Source organism: Oncorhynchus mykiss, chromosome Y, assembly GCF_013265735.2.
Source record: "Oncorhynchus mykiss isolate Arlee chromosome Y, USDA_OmykA_1.1, whole genome shotgun sequence".
NCBI lineage: Eukaryota > Metazoa > Chordata > Actinopteri > Salmoniformes > Salmonidae > Oncorhynchus > Oncorhynchus mykiss.
Genome location: NC_048593.1, coordinates 46419873 through 46440099, shown reverse-complemented (window position 1 = coordinate 46440099; position 20227 = coordinate 46419873). Strand labels below are relative to the sequence as shown.

Genomic DNA, 20227 nt, shown 5'->3' with positions numbered 1-20227 from the left:
GAAGAATGGGAGAAACTCCCCAAATACAGGTGTTCCAAGCTTGTAGCGTCATACCCAAGAAGACTCGAGGCTGTAATCACTGCCAAAGGTGCTTCAACAAAGTACTGAGTAAAGGGTCTGAATACTTATGTAAATGTATAAATGTGAAATGTATGCATTTAAAAAAAAATACATTTGCAAACATTCCTAAAAAACAGATTTTGCTTTGTCATTATGAGGCATTGTGTGTAGATTGATGAGGGGAAAGAAAAAAACAATTTAAACAACTTAAGAACAAGGCTGTAACGTAAAAATGTTTTGGTGGAAAAAAGTCAAGGGGTCTGAATACTTTCCGAATGCACTGTATACAATGCAAATTCTTCAAATTCATTGCTTTACAAATTATAACAGCACTGGCAAACCATGGTTGATCAACTCCCTGACCAACATGGCTGACCTTTTATGCCATCATAAGAAGGTTCATGTCCATTCTAGGATTCTACTTCCTAATTCTATGATAAAGCTAAAACGTGGGATGACTGGATGGTGAAGCTGTGTAATATTGAATTGTCATTCATCATCATTTTATCTATTGTAGGACTGATTGGTTTGATAGCTGATTACATTGACTGATAATGCATAATGAATGCACGCACGCGCACGCACGCACGCACGCACGCACGCACGCACGCACACACACACACACACACACACACACACACACACACACACGCACACACACACACACACACACACACACACACACACACACACACACACACACACAGAGTAGTCTAGTGGAGAACGGTCAGTAATAGTAGCAGTAGCAGAGTGGAGATGGAACCTCCAATACCAGGTGCTATAGGAGAGGGGGAGAAACAATTTTAATGTGGTTCATGTCTAGTCATTCTAATCTGGTTCATGTTTATTCATGTCTAGTCATTCTAATCTGGTTCATGTTTACTCATGTCTAGCCATTCTAATCTGGTTCATGTTTATTCATGTGGTTCATGTTTATTCATGTCTAGTCGTTCTAATCTGGTTTATGTTTATTAATGTCTAGTTATTCTAATTTGGTTCATGTTTATTCACGTTTATTTGTGTGTAATCATTCTAATCTGGTTCATGTTTATTAACGTCTAGTCATTCTAATCTGGTTCATGTTTATTAATGTCTTGTCATTCTAATCTGGTTCATGTTTATTCATCCGGTTCATGTTTATTCATGCCTAGTCATTCTAATCTGGTTCATGTTTATTCATCTGGTTCATGTTTATTCATGCCTAGTCATTCTAATCTGGTCCATGTTTATTCATACCTTGTCATTCTAATCTGGTTCATGTTTATTCATGCCTTGTCATTCTAATCTGGTTCATGTTTATTCATCTGGTTCATGTTTATTCATGCCTAGTCATTCTAATCTGGTTCATGTTTATTCATCTGGTTCATGTTTATTCATGCCTAGTCATTCTAATCTGGTTCATGTTTATTCATCTGGTTCATGTTTATTCATGCCTAGTCATTCTAATCTGGTTCATGTTTATTCATCTGGTTCATGTTTATTCATCTGGTTCATGTTTATTCATGCCTAGTCATTCTAATCTGGTTATGTTTATTCATCTGGTTCATGTTTATTCATGCCTACTCACCATGTGATGTTTTCTCTGGAATAAAAGATAAACAAGAGACTTGACGTTAGACAATGTTGACGTCATAACAGTCTGTCACTCTGTCTGTCACTCTCTGTCTGTCACTCTCTGTGTCACTCTGTCTGTCACTATCTGTGTCACTCTGTCTGTCACTCTGTCTGTCACTCTGTCTGTCACTCTCTGTCTGTCCCTCTATGTCTGTCACTCTCTGTGTCACTCTGTCTGTCACTCTCTGTGTCACTCTGTCTGTCACTCTGTCTGTCACTCTCTGTGTCACTCTCTGTGTCACTCTGTCTGTCACTCTCTGTGTCACTCTGTCTGTCACTCTGTCTGTCACTCTGTCTGTCACTCTCTGTCTGTCACTCTGTCTGTCACTCTGTCTGTCACTTTCTGTCTGTCACTCTCTGTCACTTTCTGTCTGTCACTGTCTGTCACTCTGTCTGTCACTCTCTGTGTCACTCTGTCTGTCACTCTCTGTGTCACTCTCTCTGTCACTCTGTCTGTCACTCTGTCTGTCACTCTCTCTGTCACTCTCTGTCTGTCACTCTGTCTGTCACTCTGTCTGTCACTTTCTGTCTGTCACTCTCTGTCACTTTCTGTCTGTCACTGTCTGTCAATCTGTCTGTCACTCTGTCTGTCCCTCTCTCTTTCTCTCTCTCTCTCTCTCTCTCTCTCTCTCTCAGCGACACACACCAACACACACCGACACACACCGACACACACCGACACCGACACACACACGGTCTTGGTTTCAAGAGGTTAGGTCTAGGTATGGGTCCTGTGATGCTGAAGGTGGTCTCCATGGTTACCCGTGATGGTGAAAGTAGTCTCCATTCCAGCGTGGATGTGGTCGGCGACGTGGCAGTGCAACAGCCATGTCCCAGGGTTCCCTGCAGTCATCTCGACCGTCTGAAACGTCCCCGGGAACAGATCAAACACATCCGCGCGGTGCACACTGTCCGTCTGACACACACACACACACACACATACACACACACACAAACACACAAACACACACAAACACACACACACACACATACACACACACACACACACACACACACACACACACACACACACACACACACACACACACACACACACACACACACACACACACACACACACACACCAGGGGAGAGAGAGGGGAGGACTTGGGAACAGTTCAAACACATCCACATTGTCGGTCTGAGGATCATACATACATTTACTCTATTATCATATATATTTATACCATGGCATTGTTGAATACTCCTTTCTGATTGGCTTGAAGGGCATTCTAGAGTGTGCATTATTTCTCTATAACGGCATGGTATATTTGCCAAGAGTGTGCAAAGCTGTCATCAAGGCAAAAGGGTGGCTACTATGAAGAATCTAAAATAAATGTTGATTTGTTGAACACTTTTTTTGGTTACTACATGATTCCATATGTGTTATTTCATAGTGTTGATGTCTTCACTATTATTCTACAATGTAGAAAATAGTCAAAATAAAGAAAACCCCCTAAATGAGTGTCCAAACTTTTGACTGGTACTGTACACTGAACCAAAATGTTAACACAACATGTAAAGTGTTGGTTCCATGTTTCATGACCAGGAATAAAAGACCCCAGAAATGTTCCATACACAGCTGATTTCTCCTTTACCAAGATAATCCATCCACCTGACAGCAAGTCCAACTGACCTCGTAACCACGCCAACTGAGGACCTCCACATCCGGCTTCTTCAATTGAAGGATCGTCTGAGACCAGCCACCTGGACAAGCTGATGAAACTGAGGAAACTAGGGCCTGTCTCCCTAGTGAGTGGGCCTGGCTCCCTAGTGGGTGGGCCTGTCTCCCTAGTGGGTGGGCCTGTCTCCCTAGTGGGTGGGTCTATGCCCTCCCAGCCCCACCCATGACTGTGCCACTGCCCAGTCATGTGGTATCCATAGATTAGAGGCTAATTTATTTATTTGAATTGACTGATTTCCTCATATGTACTTTAACTCAGTAAAATCTTTGAAATTGTTGTATGTTGCGTTTATATTTTTGTTCAGTATATATTTCAACATTTGAGGTAGACTACATGATCACACCGGTAATAGATCTGTTGTTGTATTACTTATGAGGCTCAGCTGAATGAACATTTACATAGTTGTTTATGTTTATTTTACTGTGCATCTGAAGGTCAGTCTCTGCGGAGGGAGAGCAGCAGACTGAGATCAGTCTCTCAAGATCCCTCCACTCTCCCTTTCCTCCACTGACTATAAAGTGACACCGTCTTCCAGCTGATGGTGAAACACCAGCAGCACTGCATTATTTCTGGCCTCAAATTCATGTTGTTACTCCTATGAACAGAGAATCTGAAATATTTGCAGTGCTTGTTGTAGCGCTGAGTGGAAATAGGAAGATCGCTCATTTTAATTGGTTATAAAAGTGTTGAATACTAAGTGTTGACAGTGGTGAGTAAGAACTTAAACTAACTCATAAAAACAGCCATCTCTTTGCTGTGTTCGTTGACCGTCTCTCTCTAGTCGTGGTTTTAAACGTTTTGAAATCTCACAGCTTCAACTTTGCTGTAGCTTTCTTTTATGACTACAGACGCGGTCATCCGAGCCATCTGATTGGCCAGCAGAGGTGCACTTGATTTGGGAGAGTTTGTACCTTCAGACACATGAAAAGGTTCAAAATGTGTCACGATCGTTAAATAATATAAATCAATAATTAGACACAGTGTGAATAGAGTTCCACATTTTTCATTGAATTTAATTTTTAATGAGTGAAACTCATCAAAACAACAAAGATGTAAGGATGTGAAGTACGCAGCGCACATAAGAAACAATGTCCCACATCCCAGGTGGGAAAAAGGCCAAACTAAATATGATCCCCGATTAGAGGCAACGATATTCAGCTGCCTCCAACTGGGAACCATACACACACACACCAACAACATAGAAATATAATACCTAGAAACCCCCCTAGTCACAATCTGACCTATTACACCATAGAGAACCCCGAGGGCTCTCTATGGTCAGGGCGTGACAAAATGGCAACAGTTGGCCTGCTACCCGGCGCTCTGAGCCGTTGAATCTGGTGCACCAACAACCCGAGACAAATAAAAAGGAACACAAGGCTTTATAGTTGTTGTTTTTTATAGAAATGTTCGGAGATAGACTAGGGTTGCCTTGGAGATTGTTGACCGGTTGGTCACTCTAGAAAGCTCTAGAAAGTTGAGTGAAGGTCAATTTCGTGCTTCTCTATGTGGGCTTCTTCTGGTGTGGCTCCTGGGGGAGCTTAGAGGGAACATTGCTCACCAGACATGTCACCCATTGAGCATGTTTGGAATGCTCTGGATCGACGTGTGCAACAGAGTGTTCCAGTTCCCACAAATAAGCAGCAACATCGGACAGCCATTGAAGAGGAGTGGGACAACCTTCCACAGGCCACACGCAACAGCCTGATCAACTCTATGTAAGGAGATATGAATCAACAGATTCATATCTGTATACCAGGTCATGTGACCGGGAATACAGATTAGGGCCTAATGAAAATCTTTGAAATTGTTGCATGTTTGTGTTTATATTTTTGTTCAGTGTACAGTATATATACATATAATATATATTTATCACAAGCCATTTGGTTTAAATATTACCTTTCAGTTTCTCTATAAAAGTGAGGAGGGAACAGAATTAAGACAATGTACTGGAAAACTGACTCCAGTGATTATGATGAATAAGATGCCGAACGAGGAGAGGAAGAGGGAGAGGAAGAGGAAGAAGAAGAAGAAGAAGAGGAAGAGGAAGAAGAAGAGGAGGAAGAGGAAGAAGAAGAGGAGGAAGAACAGGAAGAGGAAGAAGAAGAGGAGGAAGAACAGGAAGAGGAAGAAGAAGGAGAAGAGGGAAAGGAATAAGAAGAAGAAGAGAAGGAGAAGAAGATGACGAACGAGGAGAAGAAGGGGAAGAGGAAGAAGAAGAGGAAGAAGAGCAAGAGAAGGAGCAGAAGAAGAGAAGAAGAAGAGAAGAAGAAGAAGAAAAAGAGAAGAAGAAGAAGAGGAGGAGAAGAAGAAAAAGAGAAGAAGAAGAGAAGGAGAAGAAGAGGAGAAGGAGAAGAAGAAGAGGAGAAGAAGAGAAGGAGAAGAAGAGGAGAAGGAGAAGAAGAAGAGGAGAAGAAGAGGAGGAGAAGAAGAGGAGAAGAAGAAGAAAAAGAGAAGAAGAAGAAAAAGAGAAGAAGAAGAGAAGGAGAAGAAGAGAAGAAGAGAAGAAGAGAAGGAGAAGAGGAGAAGAAGAGAAGAAGAATAAGAAGAAGAGAAGGAGAAGAAGAGGAGAAGAAGAAGAAAAAGAGGAGAAGAAGAATAAGAAGAAGAGAAGGAGAAGAAGAGGAGAAGAAGAAGAAGAAGAGAAGGAGAAGAAGAGGAGAAGAAGAAGAAAAAGAGAAGAAGAAGAGAAGGAGAAGAGGAGAAGAAGAATAAGAAGAAGAGAAGGAGAAGAAGAGGAGGAGAAGAAGAAAAAGAGAAGAAGAAGAGAAGGAGAAGAGGAGAAGAAGAGGAGAAGAAGAAGAAAAAGAGAAGAAGAAGAGAAGGAGAAGAAGAGAAGAAGAATAAGAAGAAGAGAAGGAGAAGAAGAGGAGAAGAGGAGAAGAAGAAGAAAAAGAGAAGAAGAAGAGAAGGAGAAGAAGAGAAGAAGAGGAGAAGAAGAAGAAAAAGAGAAGAAGAAGAGAAGGAGAAGAAGAGAAGAAGAGAAGAAGAGAAGGAGAAGAAGAGGAGAAGAAGAAGAAAAAGAGGAGAAGAAGAATAAGAAGAAGAGAAGGAGAAGAAGAGGAGAAGAAGAAGAAAAAGAGGAGAAGAAGAATAAGAAGAAGAGAAGGAGAAGAAGAGGAGAAGAAGAAGAAAAAGAGGAGAAGAAGAGAAGGAGAAGAAGAGAAGAAGAGGAGGAGAAGAAGAAAAAGAGAAGAAGAAGAGAAGGAGAAGAGGAGAAGAAGAGAAGGAGAAGAAGAGGAGAAGAAGAAGAAAAAGAGGAGAAGAAGAATAAGAAGAAGAGAAGGAGAAGAAGAGGAGAAGAAGAAGAAAAAGAGAAGAAGAAGAGAAGGAGAAGAAGAGAAGAAGAATAAGAAGAGGAGAAGGAGGTTTGTCTTACTTTATAAGTGAAGGTCTCAGCGTGGAAGTGGACGGTGTGAATGTCGACCTCGTTGCCCATCCCCAGTAGATACCAGTCCACTGTCTGGCCATTAGACATGGTCAGACCATGAAGGTTTCCATACAGCTTACCATTTATACCTACACACACACACACACACACACACACACACACACAGATGCACACACAGACAGACAGACAGACAGACAGACAGACAGACAGACAGACAGACAGACAGACAGACAGACAGACAGACAGACAGACAGACAGACAGACAGACACACACACACACACACACACACACACACACAATAATACTCCTTAATACCATCACAGTCAACATGATCTCTCTCTCTCAGCCTCTGTCTTTGTTGGTTCCCAATCATACTATGTATCTTTCCTCCTGAAGTGTGCACTCTCTCACTACTCTACACAAATATAAAAGCAATAGTGTAGGAATGGGCTAGAAGGAGTTTCCAAATACTGTAATTTCCTTTCAAATCCATGAAGGGAAGTGCAAATCTAGGGAGGAAGGAGAGAATATTGGGACACACACACTCTCTTTTCTATAAGCTTGGCTCTTCTTCTCCCTCCCGCTCCCCCTCCTCTTCTCACCTCCCCCTCCTCCCTCTCCCCCTCCTCTCCCCCTTCTCCTCTCCCTCTTCTCCTCCTCCCCCTCCCTCCCTCTCCCCCTCCTCTCCACCTCCTCCTCTCCCTCCCTCTTCTCCTCCTCTCCCCCTCCTCTCCCTCCCTCTCCCCCTCCTCTCCCTCCCTCTCGTCTCCCTCCCTCTCCCCCTCCTCTCCCCCTCCCTCTCCCCCTCCTCTTCTCCCTCCCTCTTCTCCTCCTCTCCCCCTCCTCTCCTCCTCCTCCTCCTCCTCCTCTCCTTCCCTCTCCTCTCGATCCCTCTCCTTACATCCCTCCCTCTCCCCCTCCTCTCCTCCTCTCCATCCTCTCCCTCTCCCCCTCTCCCCCTCCTCTCCTCCTCCTCTCCCTCCCCCTCTCTCTCCTCACCGTGCATCTTGTTGCTCTCTATAAAGTTGTCGTCCATGGTGAAGTTACTGGGGTCAGTGTGGAGGTAAGTTCTGATGTTGTCTTCCAGGTACCAGGACTCATTCTCATCAAACACCATGAAGAGCAGAGCAAACTCCCTCTCCACGTCCCTCCTCTTCCTCGTCCCCTCCTCAGCTCCACGCTGCAGTACTCCCTGTCTGCAGACCACCAAGGGACCCAAGAGACCGCTGAACACGTCCTGAAGGACAGATAGAGAGGCTTACTGGATACAGGCAGACACACACATTCTCAGGAGTTCTATAGGTAAACACACACACCTTGACGAAGTCAACAGTAGAGTAGTACGCGTAGGAGATACAGTTAGGATCAGAGACTCCTGGACCAGAGCTCTCTGGGACCTCCCATCTGAACTCTGTCATATAACCTGGGGATGAGAGAATAGAGGAGAGGAGAGGAGGAGAGAGATGGAGAGGAGGAGAGGAGGAGAGGGGAAAAGGAGAGGAGAGGATGAGAGGGGAAAAGGAGAGGAGGAGAGGAGAGGGAGAGGGAAAAGGAGAGGGGAAAAGGAGAGGAAGGGAGGAGGAGAGGAGAAAAGGAGAGGAGGAGAGGAGGAGAGGGGAAAAGGAGAGGAGGAGAGGAGGAGAGGGGGAAAGGAGAGGAGGAGAGGAAGAGAGTGGAAAAGGAGAGGAGGAGAGGGGAAAAGGAGAGGAGGAGAGGGGAAAAGGAGAGGAGGGGAGGAGGAGAGGGAAAAGGAGAGAAGGAGAGGAGGTAGAGGGGGAGAGGGGAGGAGAGGGGGGATGAGAGAGGAGGAGTGGACAGGGGAGAGGAGGTGGGGGGGAGGAGGAGAGGAGGATAGAGGGAGAGGGGAGGGGAGAGGAGGAGAAGAGGAGAGAGGAAAGGAGAGAAGAGGATAGAAGAGGAGAGGAGAGGAGGAAAGGAGAGATAAGGAGAAGAGGAGAGAGGAGGATAGAAGAGGAGAGGAGGAAAGGAGAGAGAAGGAGAAGAGAAGAGAAGAGAGGAGAGGAGGAGATAAAAGGGGAGGATCACACACACATTAACATGGACCGTTGTTGGTTGGACAGGTGTGTCTGTGTCTGTGATGTCCACTCTGTGTGTTTGTATAGAGTGCGGCCGGCAGTGTGTTTGTGTGTGTGCTTTACCTGGCTGGACAGGTGTGTGTGTGTCGGTAGTGACCACTCCGTGAGCGTGTATAGAGTACGGACGGCTGGCTCTGTTCTTAAAGGTGATCAGAACCTCCTCTCCCACCTCCACCCTGATGATAGGACCTGTAGGAACGACACACAAACACACCAGTAACCGTATCAATCCCAGCTAGCGCATAAAAGTTCTGAGAACCATATGTTTCTTACAGCTTGGTGAGAGCATGGTTGTCCTACGGTTATTTAGCCTACAACCTTCCCACAACCTTCTGGGAACGTTGCTTGGCTTTGGAACATTCTCAGCACATTTAAGGAACTTGACAATAAAACACTATTTTCTTTTGTATTTCGTTCCTTTTAACAGAACGTTTGGTTACATTTAATTAACATTTTGGAAAAGGTTCTAGGAATGTTCTCCAACGGGTTTGACATTGGGAACGTTCAGAGAACGTTAAGAAACAACGTTCTTCCGTGGGAATTTCAGTGGCGTCATCACGGCCATACCGCTGTGAGTCATCACGCCATACCGCTGTGAGTCATCACGTCATACCGCTGTGAGTCATCACGCCATACCGCTGTGAGTCATCACGCCCATACCGCTGTGAGTCATCACGGCCATACCGCTGTGAGTCATCACGCCATACCGCTGTGAGTCATCACGTCATACCGCTGTGAGTCATCACGGCCATACCGCTGTGAGTCATCACGCCATACCGCTGTGAGTCATCACGTCATACCGCTGTGAGTCATCACGGCCATACCGCTGTGAGTCATCACGCCCATACCGCTGTGAGTCATCACGGCCATACCGCTGTGAGTCATCACGCCATACCGCTGTGAGTCATCACGCCATACCGCTGTGAGTCATCACGCCATACCGCTGTGAGTCATCACGCCATACCGCTGTGAGTCATCACGCCATACCGCTGTGAGTCATCACGCCATACCGCTGTGAGTCATCACGCCATACCGCTGTGAGTCATCACGGCATACCGCTGTGAGTCATCACGCCATACCGCTGTGAGTCATCACGCCATACCGCTGTGAGTCATCACGGCCATACCGCTGTGAGTCATCACGGCCATACCGCTGTGAGTCATCACGGCCATACCGCTGTGAGTCATCACGCCATACCGCTGTGAGTCATCACGCCATACCGCTGTGAGTCATCACGGCCATACCGCTGTGAGTCATCACGGCCATACCGCTGTGAGTCATCACGACCATACCGCTGTGAGTCATCACGGCCATACCGCTGTGAGTCATCACGGCCATACCGCTGTGAGTCATCACGCCATACCGCTGTGAGTCATCACGCCATAACGCTGTGAGTCATCACGGCCATACCGCTGTGAGTCATCACGCCATACCGCTGTGAGTCATCACGCCATACCGCTGTGAGTCATCACGCCATACCGCTGTGAGTCATCACGGCCATACCGCTGTGAGTCATCACGCCATACCGCTGTGAGTCATCACGCCATACCGCTGTGAGTCATCACGGCCATACCGCTGTGAGTCATCACGCCATACCGCTGTGAGTCATCACGGCCATACCGCTGTGAGTCATCACGCCATACCGCTGTGAGTCATCACGGCCATACCGCTGTGAGTCATCACGCCATACCGCTGTGAGTCATCACGCCATACCGCTGTGAGTCATCACGCCATACCGCTGTGAGCCACCAGTCTCTGGTTGTGGCATTGGTCTCGGAGCAGTGGGGACACTGTGTAGAGTGTTTCAGTAGGGTGATTGACGAGATGTGGGCTCACGTGCATATCGCATATGCCATATATATTTCTTTGCCACTAAACACATTTTTAGGCCTGCTGAGCGCAAACTTGAACATTGTGGAAATTCTGTGCAACTTCCGGCACATGTTTACTGTGAACACTGAGGCTGTACCTGCTTTAAGTTACAGTTTTACTGTGAACACTGAGGCTCTACCTGCTTTAAGTTACAGTTTTACTGTGAACACTGAGGCTGTACCTGTTTTAAGATACAGTTTGGCTACTGGCTACTTCGCTTATTCAAGCCTGTCTAAAAATACAAGACTGTCCCTTTAAGACATAAAAAAAAACTCTTTGCCTGACTGGCTTTTCAAAATGTCTAGAAATGTACATGTTTCGTGCTCTTGTAGGAAGTAATCCCTCCCCTATTGCTGACTACGAATTATCTTTAACTGGGCTAATAACTCACTAACTAGCCAATAATATGAACAAATATACACACGTGGCTACATGCAGCTCTCGCTTTGATCCCAAACCAAGCGCATCTACTCACGGCCGCTCATGTTGTAAACACAGTCCAGTTCAAAGTGAATGGCACAGATCCATATATGGCAAGGGTCTATTTGCATATAGGCCTACTGCAGCTCTGATTGGTTATGCTGCACCGGTCTGTATAGAGTACGGCCTGAGTCACTTTTAATGCAACACAATCCTACTCCAATGCGCTCTGCCTACAAGAAAATCTCTTGCACAGTTAGTTTTGTGTAGTTCATTTTTGTTTCGGTCCGTTACATTGAAAGTATTGCGTTGATTCGAGCACAATTCCCACAGCAGAGCGAAATGCGGATAGTGTTGACTAAAGGGCATGAATGTAGAAAGATGAGTGAAGTTCCATCTCGTGCTTCTCTGCGCTGATATTTCATCTGCAGTGTGAGGGGAGGTGAGTGGCAGTTTAGAGGGAACCTTGCACAAAAACGTATAGTGTGATCAATATCACATAGAGCGTTGTGGTATAATCAGTATGGCATAGAGGTTTAGCAAAATGCCTCAAAGCAGGGCTACATTTATTTTCACCCTCCCCGTCAATACACCGGAAGCCGTCATATGGTGTATTGTTTGGGAGTGCGGATCCCAGACCCACCCTCTTCGTGGCCAATTACGTGTGAAACATCTCACTGACCTAGAAATCCCTTGGACATGATGAAAACAAACCCAGGTGTCTCCCAGGGTGAAATCCCTTGGACATTATGAAAACAAACACAGGTGTCTCCCAGGGTGAGATCCCTTGGACATGATGAAAACAAACCCAGGTGTCTCCCAGGGTGAGATCCCTTGGACATGATGAAAACAAACCCAGGTGTCTCCTTTAACTTCTTGGATATAGGGGGAGCTATTTTAATTTTGGGATGAAAAACGTTCCCGTTTTAAACAAGATATTTTGTCACGAAAAGATGCTCGACTATGCATATAATTGACAGCTTTGGAAAGAAAACACTATGACGTTTCCAAAACTGCAAAGATATTGTCTGTGACTGCCACAGAACTGATGTTACAGGCGAAACCCAGATAAAAATCCAATCAGGAAGTGCCGCATTTTTTGAAACCGCCTCATGCCAATGACTCCTTATATGGCTGTGAATGGGCCACGAATGAGCTTAGGCTTTCTGTCGCTTCCCCAAGGTGTTGACAGCATTGTGATGTATTTGTAGGCATATCATTGGAAGATTGACCATAAGAGACTCCATCTACCAGGTGGTCGCTTGGTGTCCTCCGTTGCAATTATTGCATAATCTCCAGCTGCAGTATTTTTCCGTTCGCTTCTGATGAGAAACCAACTGTCACGACTGATATATTATCGAATAGATATGTGAAAAACAGCTTGAGGATTGATTCTAAACAAAGTTTGCCATGTTTCTGTCAATATTATGGAGCTAATTTGGAAAAAAAGTTTGGCGTTGTAGTGACTGCATTTTCCGGTCTTTTTCTTAGCCAAACGTGATGAACAAAACGGAGCGATTTCTCCTACACAAATAATCTTTTTGGAAAAAATGAACATTTGCTATCTAACTGAGAGTCTCGTCATTGAAATCACCCGAAGTTCTTCAAAGGCAAATTATTTTATTTGAATGCTTTACTTGTTTTTGTGAAAATGTTGCCTGCTGAATGCTAGGCTTAATGCTATGCTAGGCTATCAATACTCTTACACAAATGCTTGTGTAGCTTTGGTTTAAGCATATTTTGAAAATCTGAGATGACAGTGTTGTTAACAAAAGGCTAAGCTTGTGTTTCAATATATTTATTTCATTTCATTTGCGATGTTCATGAATAGGAAACGTTGCGTTATGGTAATGAGCTTGAGGCTATGATTACGCTAGAGGTCGCTAGAGGTTAAGGAAGCTATTAAAAAACCTCCAAATAACCTATAATGACCGTTCTCAGAAATAAAACCTCCCAGGAAAACGTTCTCGGGAACCTAAAAATAAACGTTCCCAGAAAAGGAAAAATGTTCAGTTGGTTTCTCAGAACGTTTTAAAAAAACGTTCCTTTTTCTACGACCAACATGAAACCAAAAACATACGTTCCCACAACTTCCAAGGAAAAAAATGTGCTAGCTGGGATTTGATCTACTGCCAGAATGGCATGGTTAATTTTTTCAGTGACTGCTTTAAAGGGACGGTATGCGTCTCTTTAAAGCACTAATCCCGCCTTCTTCTCCGCTACTTCCCTTCATGGATTTGAAAGGAAATGACTGGTATGTAGAAACTCAGTGTAGCCCATGTCTTCACCAATCCAATGCTTTTAGATTTGCTGAAAGTAGTGAACAGGTGCAAACATCAGGAGGGAGAAGATATTATTGGGACCCCCACCCTACCCAGAATGCCGAGGTGCAGTTGTTCAGGTTGCAGTTCCGTCTGTGTCCTGAAGGTGTCATCAGTGTACTGTCTATACACCGCCTTCTTATAGCGTGGACCAATACGATTCTCTCCCCTGCCCACGAATATACTGCCTGGACTGGGACACACACACACACACACACACACACACACACACACACACACACACACACACACACACACACACACACACACACACACACACACACACACACACACAAAATTATGAATGAATGAATCACACACACACAAAATTATGAATGAATGAATCACAGAAACTGACACACACACACACACACACACACACACACACACACAAACACACACACACGTACAAGCATTTCGCTACACTCGCAATAACATCTGCTAAATCCTATTGATGTGACCCTGTGATTGGATTTGACACACAGAAACACCCTCCTCCTCCTCTCTCTACCTGTCCTCCTCTGTAGCGTGATGTTTCTCTAGTTCCCAGGCCCGGTTAGGTGAGTAGTCCCACTCCACCTCCTCTGCGCTGATGTAGTAGCGAACCACGGACGAGGCACGGGAGTGTGTGTGTTTCACGTTGCTCTCGGGTGAGCAGGGCTTCACAGAGTACCGCTGTCTCATCCCTCCATTATAGTGGTCAGTCACTCTGCAGCTCACCTCAAATACACCTGGAGACACAAGGGGTTAGAGGTCAGGGGTCAGAGGTCAGGGACAGAGGTTAACATTATAGTGGTCAGTCACTCTGCAGCTCACCTCAAATACACCCGGAGACACAAGGGGGTAGAGGTCAGGGGTCAGAGGTCAGGGGTAAGAGGTCAGGGGTGGAGGTCAGGGGTAAGAGGTCAGGGGTAGAGGTCAGGGGTAAGAGGTCAGGGGTAAGAGGTCAGGGGTAGAGGTCAGGGGTAAGAGGTCAGGGGTAGAGCTCAGGGGTAAGAGGTCAGGGACAGAGGTTAACATTATAGTGGTCAGTCACTCTGCAGCTCACCTCAAATACACCTGGAGACACAAGGGGTTAGAGGTCAGAGGTCAGAGGTCAGGGACAGAGGTTAACATTATAGTGGTAAGTCACTCTGCAGCTCACCTCAAATACACCTAGAGACACAGGGGTAGAGGTCAGGGGTAAGAGATCAAGGGTAAGAGGTCAGGGGTAAGAGGTCAGTGGTGGAGGTCAGGGGTAAGAGGTCAGGGGTAAGAGGTCAGGGGTAAGAGGTCAGGGGTAGAGGTCAGTGTCACGCCCTGGTCAAAGTATTTTGTGTTTATCTTCATTTATTTTGGTCAGGCCAGGGTGTGGCATGGGTCTTTGTATGTGGTGTGTTGGGATTGTAGCTTAGTGGGGTGTTCTAGTGAAGTCTATGGCTGTCTTAAGTGGTTCTCAATCAGAGGCAGGTGTTTATCGTTGTCTCTGATTGGGAACCATATTTAGGAAGCCATATTCTTTGGGTGTTTCGTGGGTGATTGTCCTTAGTGTCTTGATGTCCTTGTTCTGTGTTTATTTACACTAGTATAGGCTGTTTCGGTTTTCGTTACGTTTATTGTTTTGTCGTGTTTGCATTTAGATTCGTGTTGCTTCAGTTTAAATAAACATGGATCGCAATCTACACGCCGCATTTTGGTCCGACTCTCCTTCACATACAGAAAACCGTGACAGTCAGGGGTAAGAGGTCAGGGGTAAGAGGTCAGGGTTAGAGGTCAGGAGTAAGAGTTGTGAAAAACAAATGAATAATTTCCATGTAGACATACATGGTTTCCACCGTCATCAGCATTACGGAGTCTAAATCTGAAACATGAAGTCATTTCTGAATATACATGACAGTTTTCTTTCTAAGTCAGTGATCCTGCTGCTGTTATACACCTCTCTGTTAATATTAATGTTGACCGCTGTCGTATTCAAACTCCTTCAGGGGGGACCCCATTTATTTCCACATCAATGTCTCACCACATCACACCACATTTCTGTATGTTAATCTCTTATCAAAAAGAAAACAAACCAAATATACATTTAGTAAATAAAATGTTATTTTTCAAAGTATCTTTCTCAAAAACGCTTGTATGTATCATCTGTACTCTTAAATGTTTTGTTCCGACATTTTAGAGATTTTTTGCAGTTCCGGGGTTCGCGACCCCGACATTGAACACCACAGCTGTATGTGTGTTTATTATGGATCCCCATTAGTTCCTGCCAAGGCAGCAGCTACTCTTCCTGGGGTTTATTATGGATCCCCATTAGTTCCTGCCAAGGCAGCAGCTACTCTTCCGGGGTTTATTATGGATCCCCATTAGTTCCTGTCAAGGCAGCAGCTACTCTTCCTGGGGTTTATTATGGATCCCCATTAGTTCCTGCCAAGGCAGCAGCTACTCTTCCTGGGGTTTATTATGGATCCCCATTAGTTCCTGCCAAGACAGCAGCTACTCTTCCTGGGGTTTATTATGGATCCCCATTAGTTCCTGTCAAGGCAGCAGCTACTCTTCCTGGGGTTTATTATGGATCCCCATTAGTTTCTGTCAAGGCAGCAGCTACTCTTCCTGGGGTTTATTGTGGATCCCCATTAGTGATAGTGTTGTTAAGAAGGTAGAAACTAGGACCTGCCTTGTTGATAGTGTTGCTAAGAAGGTAGAAACTAGGACCTGCCTTGTTGATAGTGCTGTTAAGAAGGTAGAAACTAGGACCTGCCTTGTTGATAGTGTTGCTAAGAAGGTAGAAACTAGGACCTGCCTTGTTGATAGTGCTGTTAAGAAGGTAGAAACTAGGACCTGCCTTGTTGATAGTGCTGTTAAGAAGGTAGAAACTAGGACCTGCCTTGTTGATAGTGCTGTTAAGAAGGTAGAAACTAGGACCTGCCTTGTTGATAGTGCTGTTAAGAAGGTAGAAACTAGGGCCTGTAGGACCTGCCTTGTTGATAGTGCTGTTAAGAAGGTAGAAACTAGGGCCTGTAGGACCTGCCTTGTTGATAGTGTTGTTAAGAAGGTAGAAACTAGGGCCTGTAGGACCTGCCTTGTTGATAGTGTTGTTAAGAAGGTAGAAACTAGGGCCTGTAGGACCTGCCTTGTTGATAGTGTTGTTAAGAAGGTAGAAACTAGGGCCTGTAGGACCTGCCTTGTTGATAGTGTTGTTAAGAAGGTAGAAACTAGAGCCTGTAGGACCTGCCTTGTTGATAGTGTTGTTAAGAAGGTAGAAACTAGGGCCTGTAGGACCTGCCTTGTTGATAGTGCTGTTAAGAAGGTAGAAACTAGGACCTGCCTTGTTGATAGTGCTGTTAAGAAGGTAGAGCAGTGCCTTATTTTTTTTAACCTTTATTAAACTAGGTAAGTCAGTTAGTAAAGATGGAAGATTTGTGTTGTGCTTGTTGAATGTCCTTCCCTATAAGCATGCTGAAAATCTGTCAATTTGTTCACTGTAAAATAGCATTGTATCTGGTCAATCACCATTTTTTCCAGAAGATTACTAAGGGTTGGTGTTAAGGGAATTTTTATCAATGATGACTAATTATGTATACATTTCAATCAGGACTGACTAGTCCAAATGCTATTATGTACTGTACATAATACATTTTCTCTCTTGCTCCCATTCCCAATTGTATATAAAATAGTCAGGAGTTTAGTAACAATGACGGTCTGTTCCTTTGTACAAATGAATGAACTATCTCCAGACTGTCTAGAATGCTGATTTACAGTGACTGACTTTGGCTTCAGGCGAGGAGGGAAGGCTCGAGAACTATAGGGCCTCTCTACTGGTGTCATGAAGAGATAGAACATTTAGAAAACGCTGAAGTCATTTTCAGTTTATAACCTGGGGAAAAATTGGTATGTAACCAGTACTCTCTTGAATTAAACGCTGTTACCTGACTTTTAAGACAGGGGCTCTGTCCATTCTTATAAATTAAGGGTCTTACAAACCCTTCGAATGCATTGACAGAGTATTAAATTCTGATTGGGAAATAATACAGAGGAATTTAGAATTCCTTCGACAGTTGATAACAGGCTAATTGGTCGGCTATTTGAGACAGTAAAGGGGTCTTTACTATTCTTGGGTAGCGGAGGGACTTTAGCTTCCCTCCAGGAAGTACTCATACAGGAGCAACAATATAGTGTCACTTTGGTTTATGTTCAAATCTCCAATTTAGACGTTCCTACTTCCTTTGATCAAGTGTTCTTAAGGTCACAGGAAGTGGGCTGTGAGGTCACGTCAGTGAGGTCATCCATTAAAAATAACAGGAACTCTCTGTCACAGCCAACAAGTCTGGCATGGACACCGCCGTGTGTGTGTGTGTGTGTGTGTGTGTGTGTGTGTGTGTGTGCGTACCAGGTGTGTGTGGCAGCATGCTGACTGCAGCGGTGGTGTGGGGGAACAGGCTGAGTGTATCTCTGGTAGTACCGTGTCTCTGGAAGGTGTTCCCCTCCCAGTACACCCCATGGATATCCACCTCCGTACCCAGCCCAAAGGTGTACCAAAAAACCCTGTCCCCGGAACACATATCCAGGCCTGGAAGGTTTCCGTACATGAAGCCATTCACCGCTGAGAGAGAAGGAGGGAGAGATGATATCAACAACAACACCACTGTGCGAGAAGGATAGAATGGGGAGGAGGGGAGAGAGAGGAGTGGAGAGAGATGAAGGGAAGAGAGAGGAGAAGGGAGGAGAGAGGAGAGAGAGGAGAGGAAGGGGGAGAGGAGGAGAGAAGGGAGGAGAGCGGAGGGCAGGGGAAAGAGGAGAGAAAGGAGAGGAGGGGAGAGAGAGGATGGGAGAGGATGGGCGAGAGGAGAAAGGAAGAGGGGAGAGAGGAGGAGGGAAGAGAGGAGCGGGGAGAGAAAGTAGAGGGGAGAGAGGAGAGGAGGGGAGAAAATATCAACAACTACACTCAGAGGAGATATAGAGAGTAGGCAAAAGTTGACTGCAATGATAATAAAATAGTTGAACAGGTGCTAACTAATGGAAAAGACAGTTCTGCACTATAAGGATACAGTTCCTACAACTTGATGGGTAAAGTTTAGGAGCGGACACGTCAGTGTGTGTATCATACCGTGCATATTGTTGCTCTCCTGAAAGTCTTGGTTGTCTGGGTCTGACTGGTCCGATCCATAGGTCTCTATGTTCCTCTGAAGGTACCAGCTCAGGTTCTCATCCATTACAGAGAACAGCAGGAACAACTCCCTGTCCACGTTCCTCTGCACCACACACACACACACACACACACACACACACACACACACACACACACACACACACACACACACACACACACACACACACATAAACATATACAAACACATATACACACACACACACATATACACCACACACACACACACATATATACACACACACACGTAGATATATATGATAAGAGCAATGCTGTGATGTGTGTGTGTGTGTGTGTGTGTGTGTGGTTGTATGTATGTCATGTATGTTACCATGTATGTTACAGTTGAAGTCCGAAGTTTCCATACACCTTAGCCAAATACATTTAAACTCAGTTTTTCACAATTCCTGACATTTAATCCTAGTAAAAAAATCCCTGTTTTAGGTCCGTTAGGATCACCACTTTATTTTGAGAATGTGAAATGTCAGAATAATAGTAGAGAGAATTATTTATTTCAGCTTTTATTTCTTTCATCACATTCCTAGTGGGTCAGAAGTTTACATACACTCAATTAGTATTTGGTAGCATTGCCTTTAAATTGTTTAAACTTGGTTTAAACGTTATGGGTAGCCTTCCACAAACTTCCCACAATAAGTTGGGTGAAATTTGGCCCATTCCTCCTGGCAGAGCTGGTGTAACTGAGTCAGGTTTGTAGGCCTCCTTGCTCACACACACTTTTCCAGTTCTGCCCATACATTTTCTATAGGATTGAGGTCAGGGCTTTGTGATGGCCACTCCAATACCTTGACTTTGTTGTCCTTAATTAAGCAATTTTTTCACAACTTTGGAAGAATGCTTGGGGTCATTGTCCATTTGGAAGACCCATTTGTGACCAAGCTTTAACTTCCTGACTGATGTCTTGAGATTTTGCTTCAATATATCCACATAATTTTCCTCCTCATGATGCCATCTATTTTGTGAAGTGCACCAGTCCCTCCTGCAGCAAAGCACCCCCACAACATGATTCTGCCACCCCCGTGCTTCACGGTTGGGATGGTGTTCTTCGGTTTGCAAGTCTCCCCCTTTTTCCTCCAAACATAACGATGGTCATTATGGCCAAACAGTTCTATTTTTGTTTCATCAGACAAAATGACATTTCTCCAAAAAGTACGACCTTTGTCCCCATGTGCAGTTGCAAACCGTAGTCTGGCTTTTTTATGGCGGTTTTAGAGCAGTGGCTTCTTCCTTACTGAGCGGCCTTTCAGGTTATGTCGATATAGGACTTGTTTTACTGTGGATATAGATACTTTTGTGCCTGTTTCCTCCAGCATCTTCACACTTTTGCTGTTGTTCTGGGATTGATTTGCACTTTTCGCACCAAAGTACGTTAATCTCTAGGAGACAGAAGGCGTCTCCTTCCTGAGCGGTATGACGGCTGCGTGGTCCCAGGGTGTTTATACTTGCGTACTATTGTTTTTACAGATGAACGTGGTACCTTCAGGCGTTTGGAAATTGCTCCCAAGGATGAACCAGACTTGTGGAGGTCTACAATAAGGTCATGGCTGTTTTCTTTTGATTTACCCATGATGTCAAGCTAAGAGGCACTGACTTTGAAGGTATGGTAACA

General features: G+C 44.9%; 1 protein-coding gene across 1 annotated transcript in view; it reads right to left on the bottom strand.

Moving 5' to 3' along the window:
- Positions 1-223: 223 nt before the first annotated feature.
- The window catches only part of LOC110517634 (ferroxidase HEPHL1), a 62151-nt gene continuing 42147 nt past the window's right edge, over positions 224-20227 (bottom strand). The window contains exons 10-20 of the mRNA XM_036967792.1: positions 18541-18685; positions 17824-18036; positions 13972-14191; positions 13514-13653; positions 8911-9036; positions 8068-8174; positions 7751-7988; positions 6739-6878; positions 2437-2590; positions 1628-1642; positions 224-838 (exon numbers count right to left, since the gene is read on the bottom strand). Coding sequence (XP_036823687.1) covers positions 774-838; positions 1628-1642; positions 2437-2590; positions 6739-6878; positions 7751-7988; positions 8068-8174; positions 8911-9036; positions 13514-13653; positions 13972-14191; positions 17824-18036; positions 18541-18685 — 1563 coding nt within the window. The 3' untranslated portion in view covers positions 224-773. The remainder of the gene's footprint in view (positions 839-1627; positions 1643-2436; positions 2591-6738; positions 6879-7750; positions 7989-8067; positions 8175-8910; positions 9037-13513; positions 13654-13971; positions 14192-17823; positions 18037-18540; positions 18686-20227) is intronic.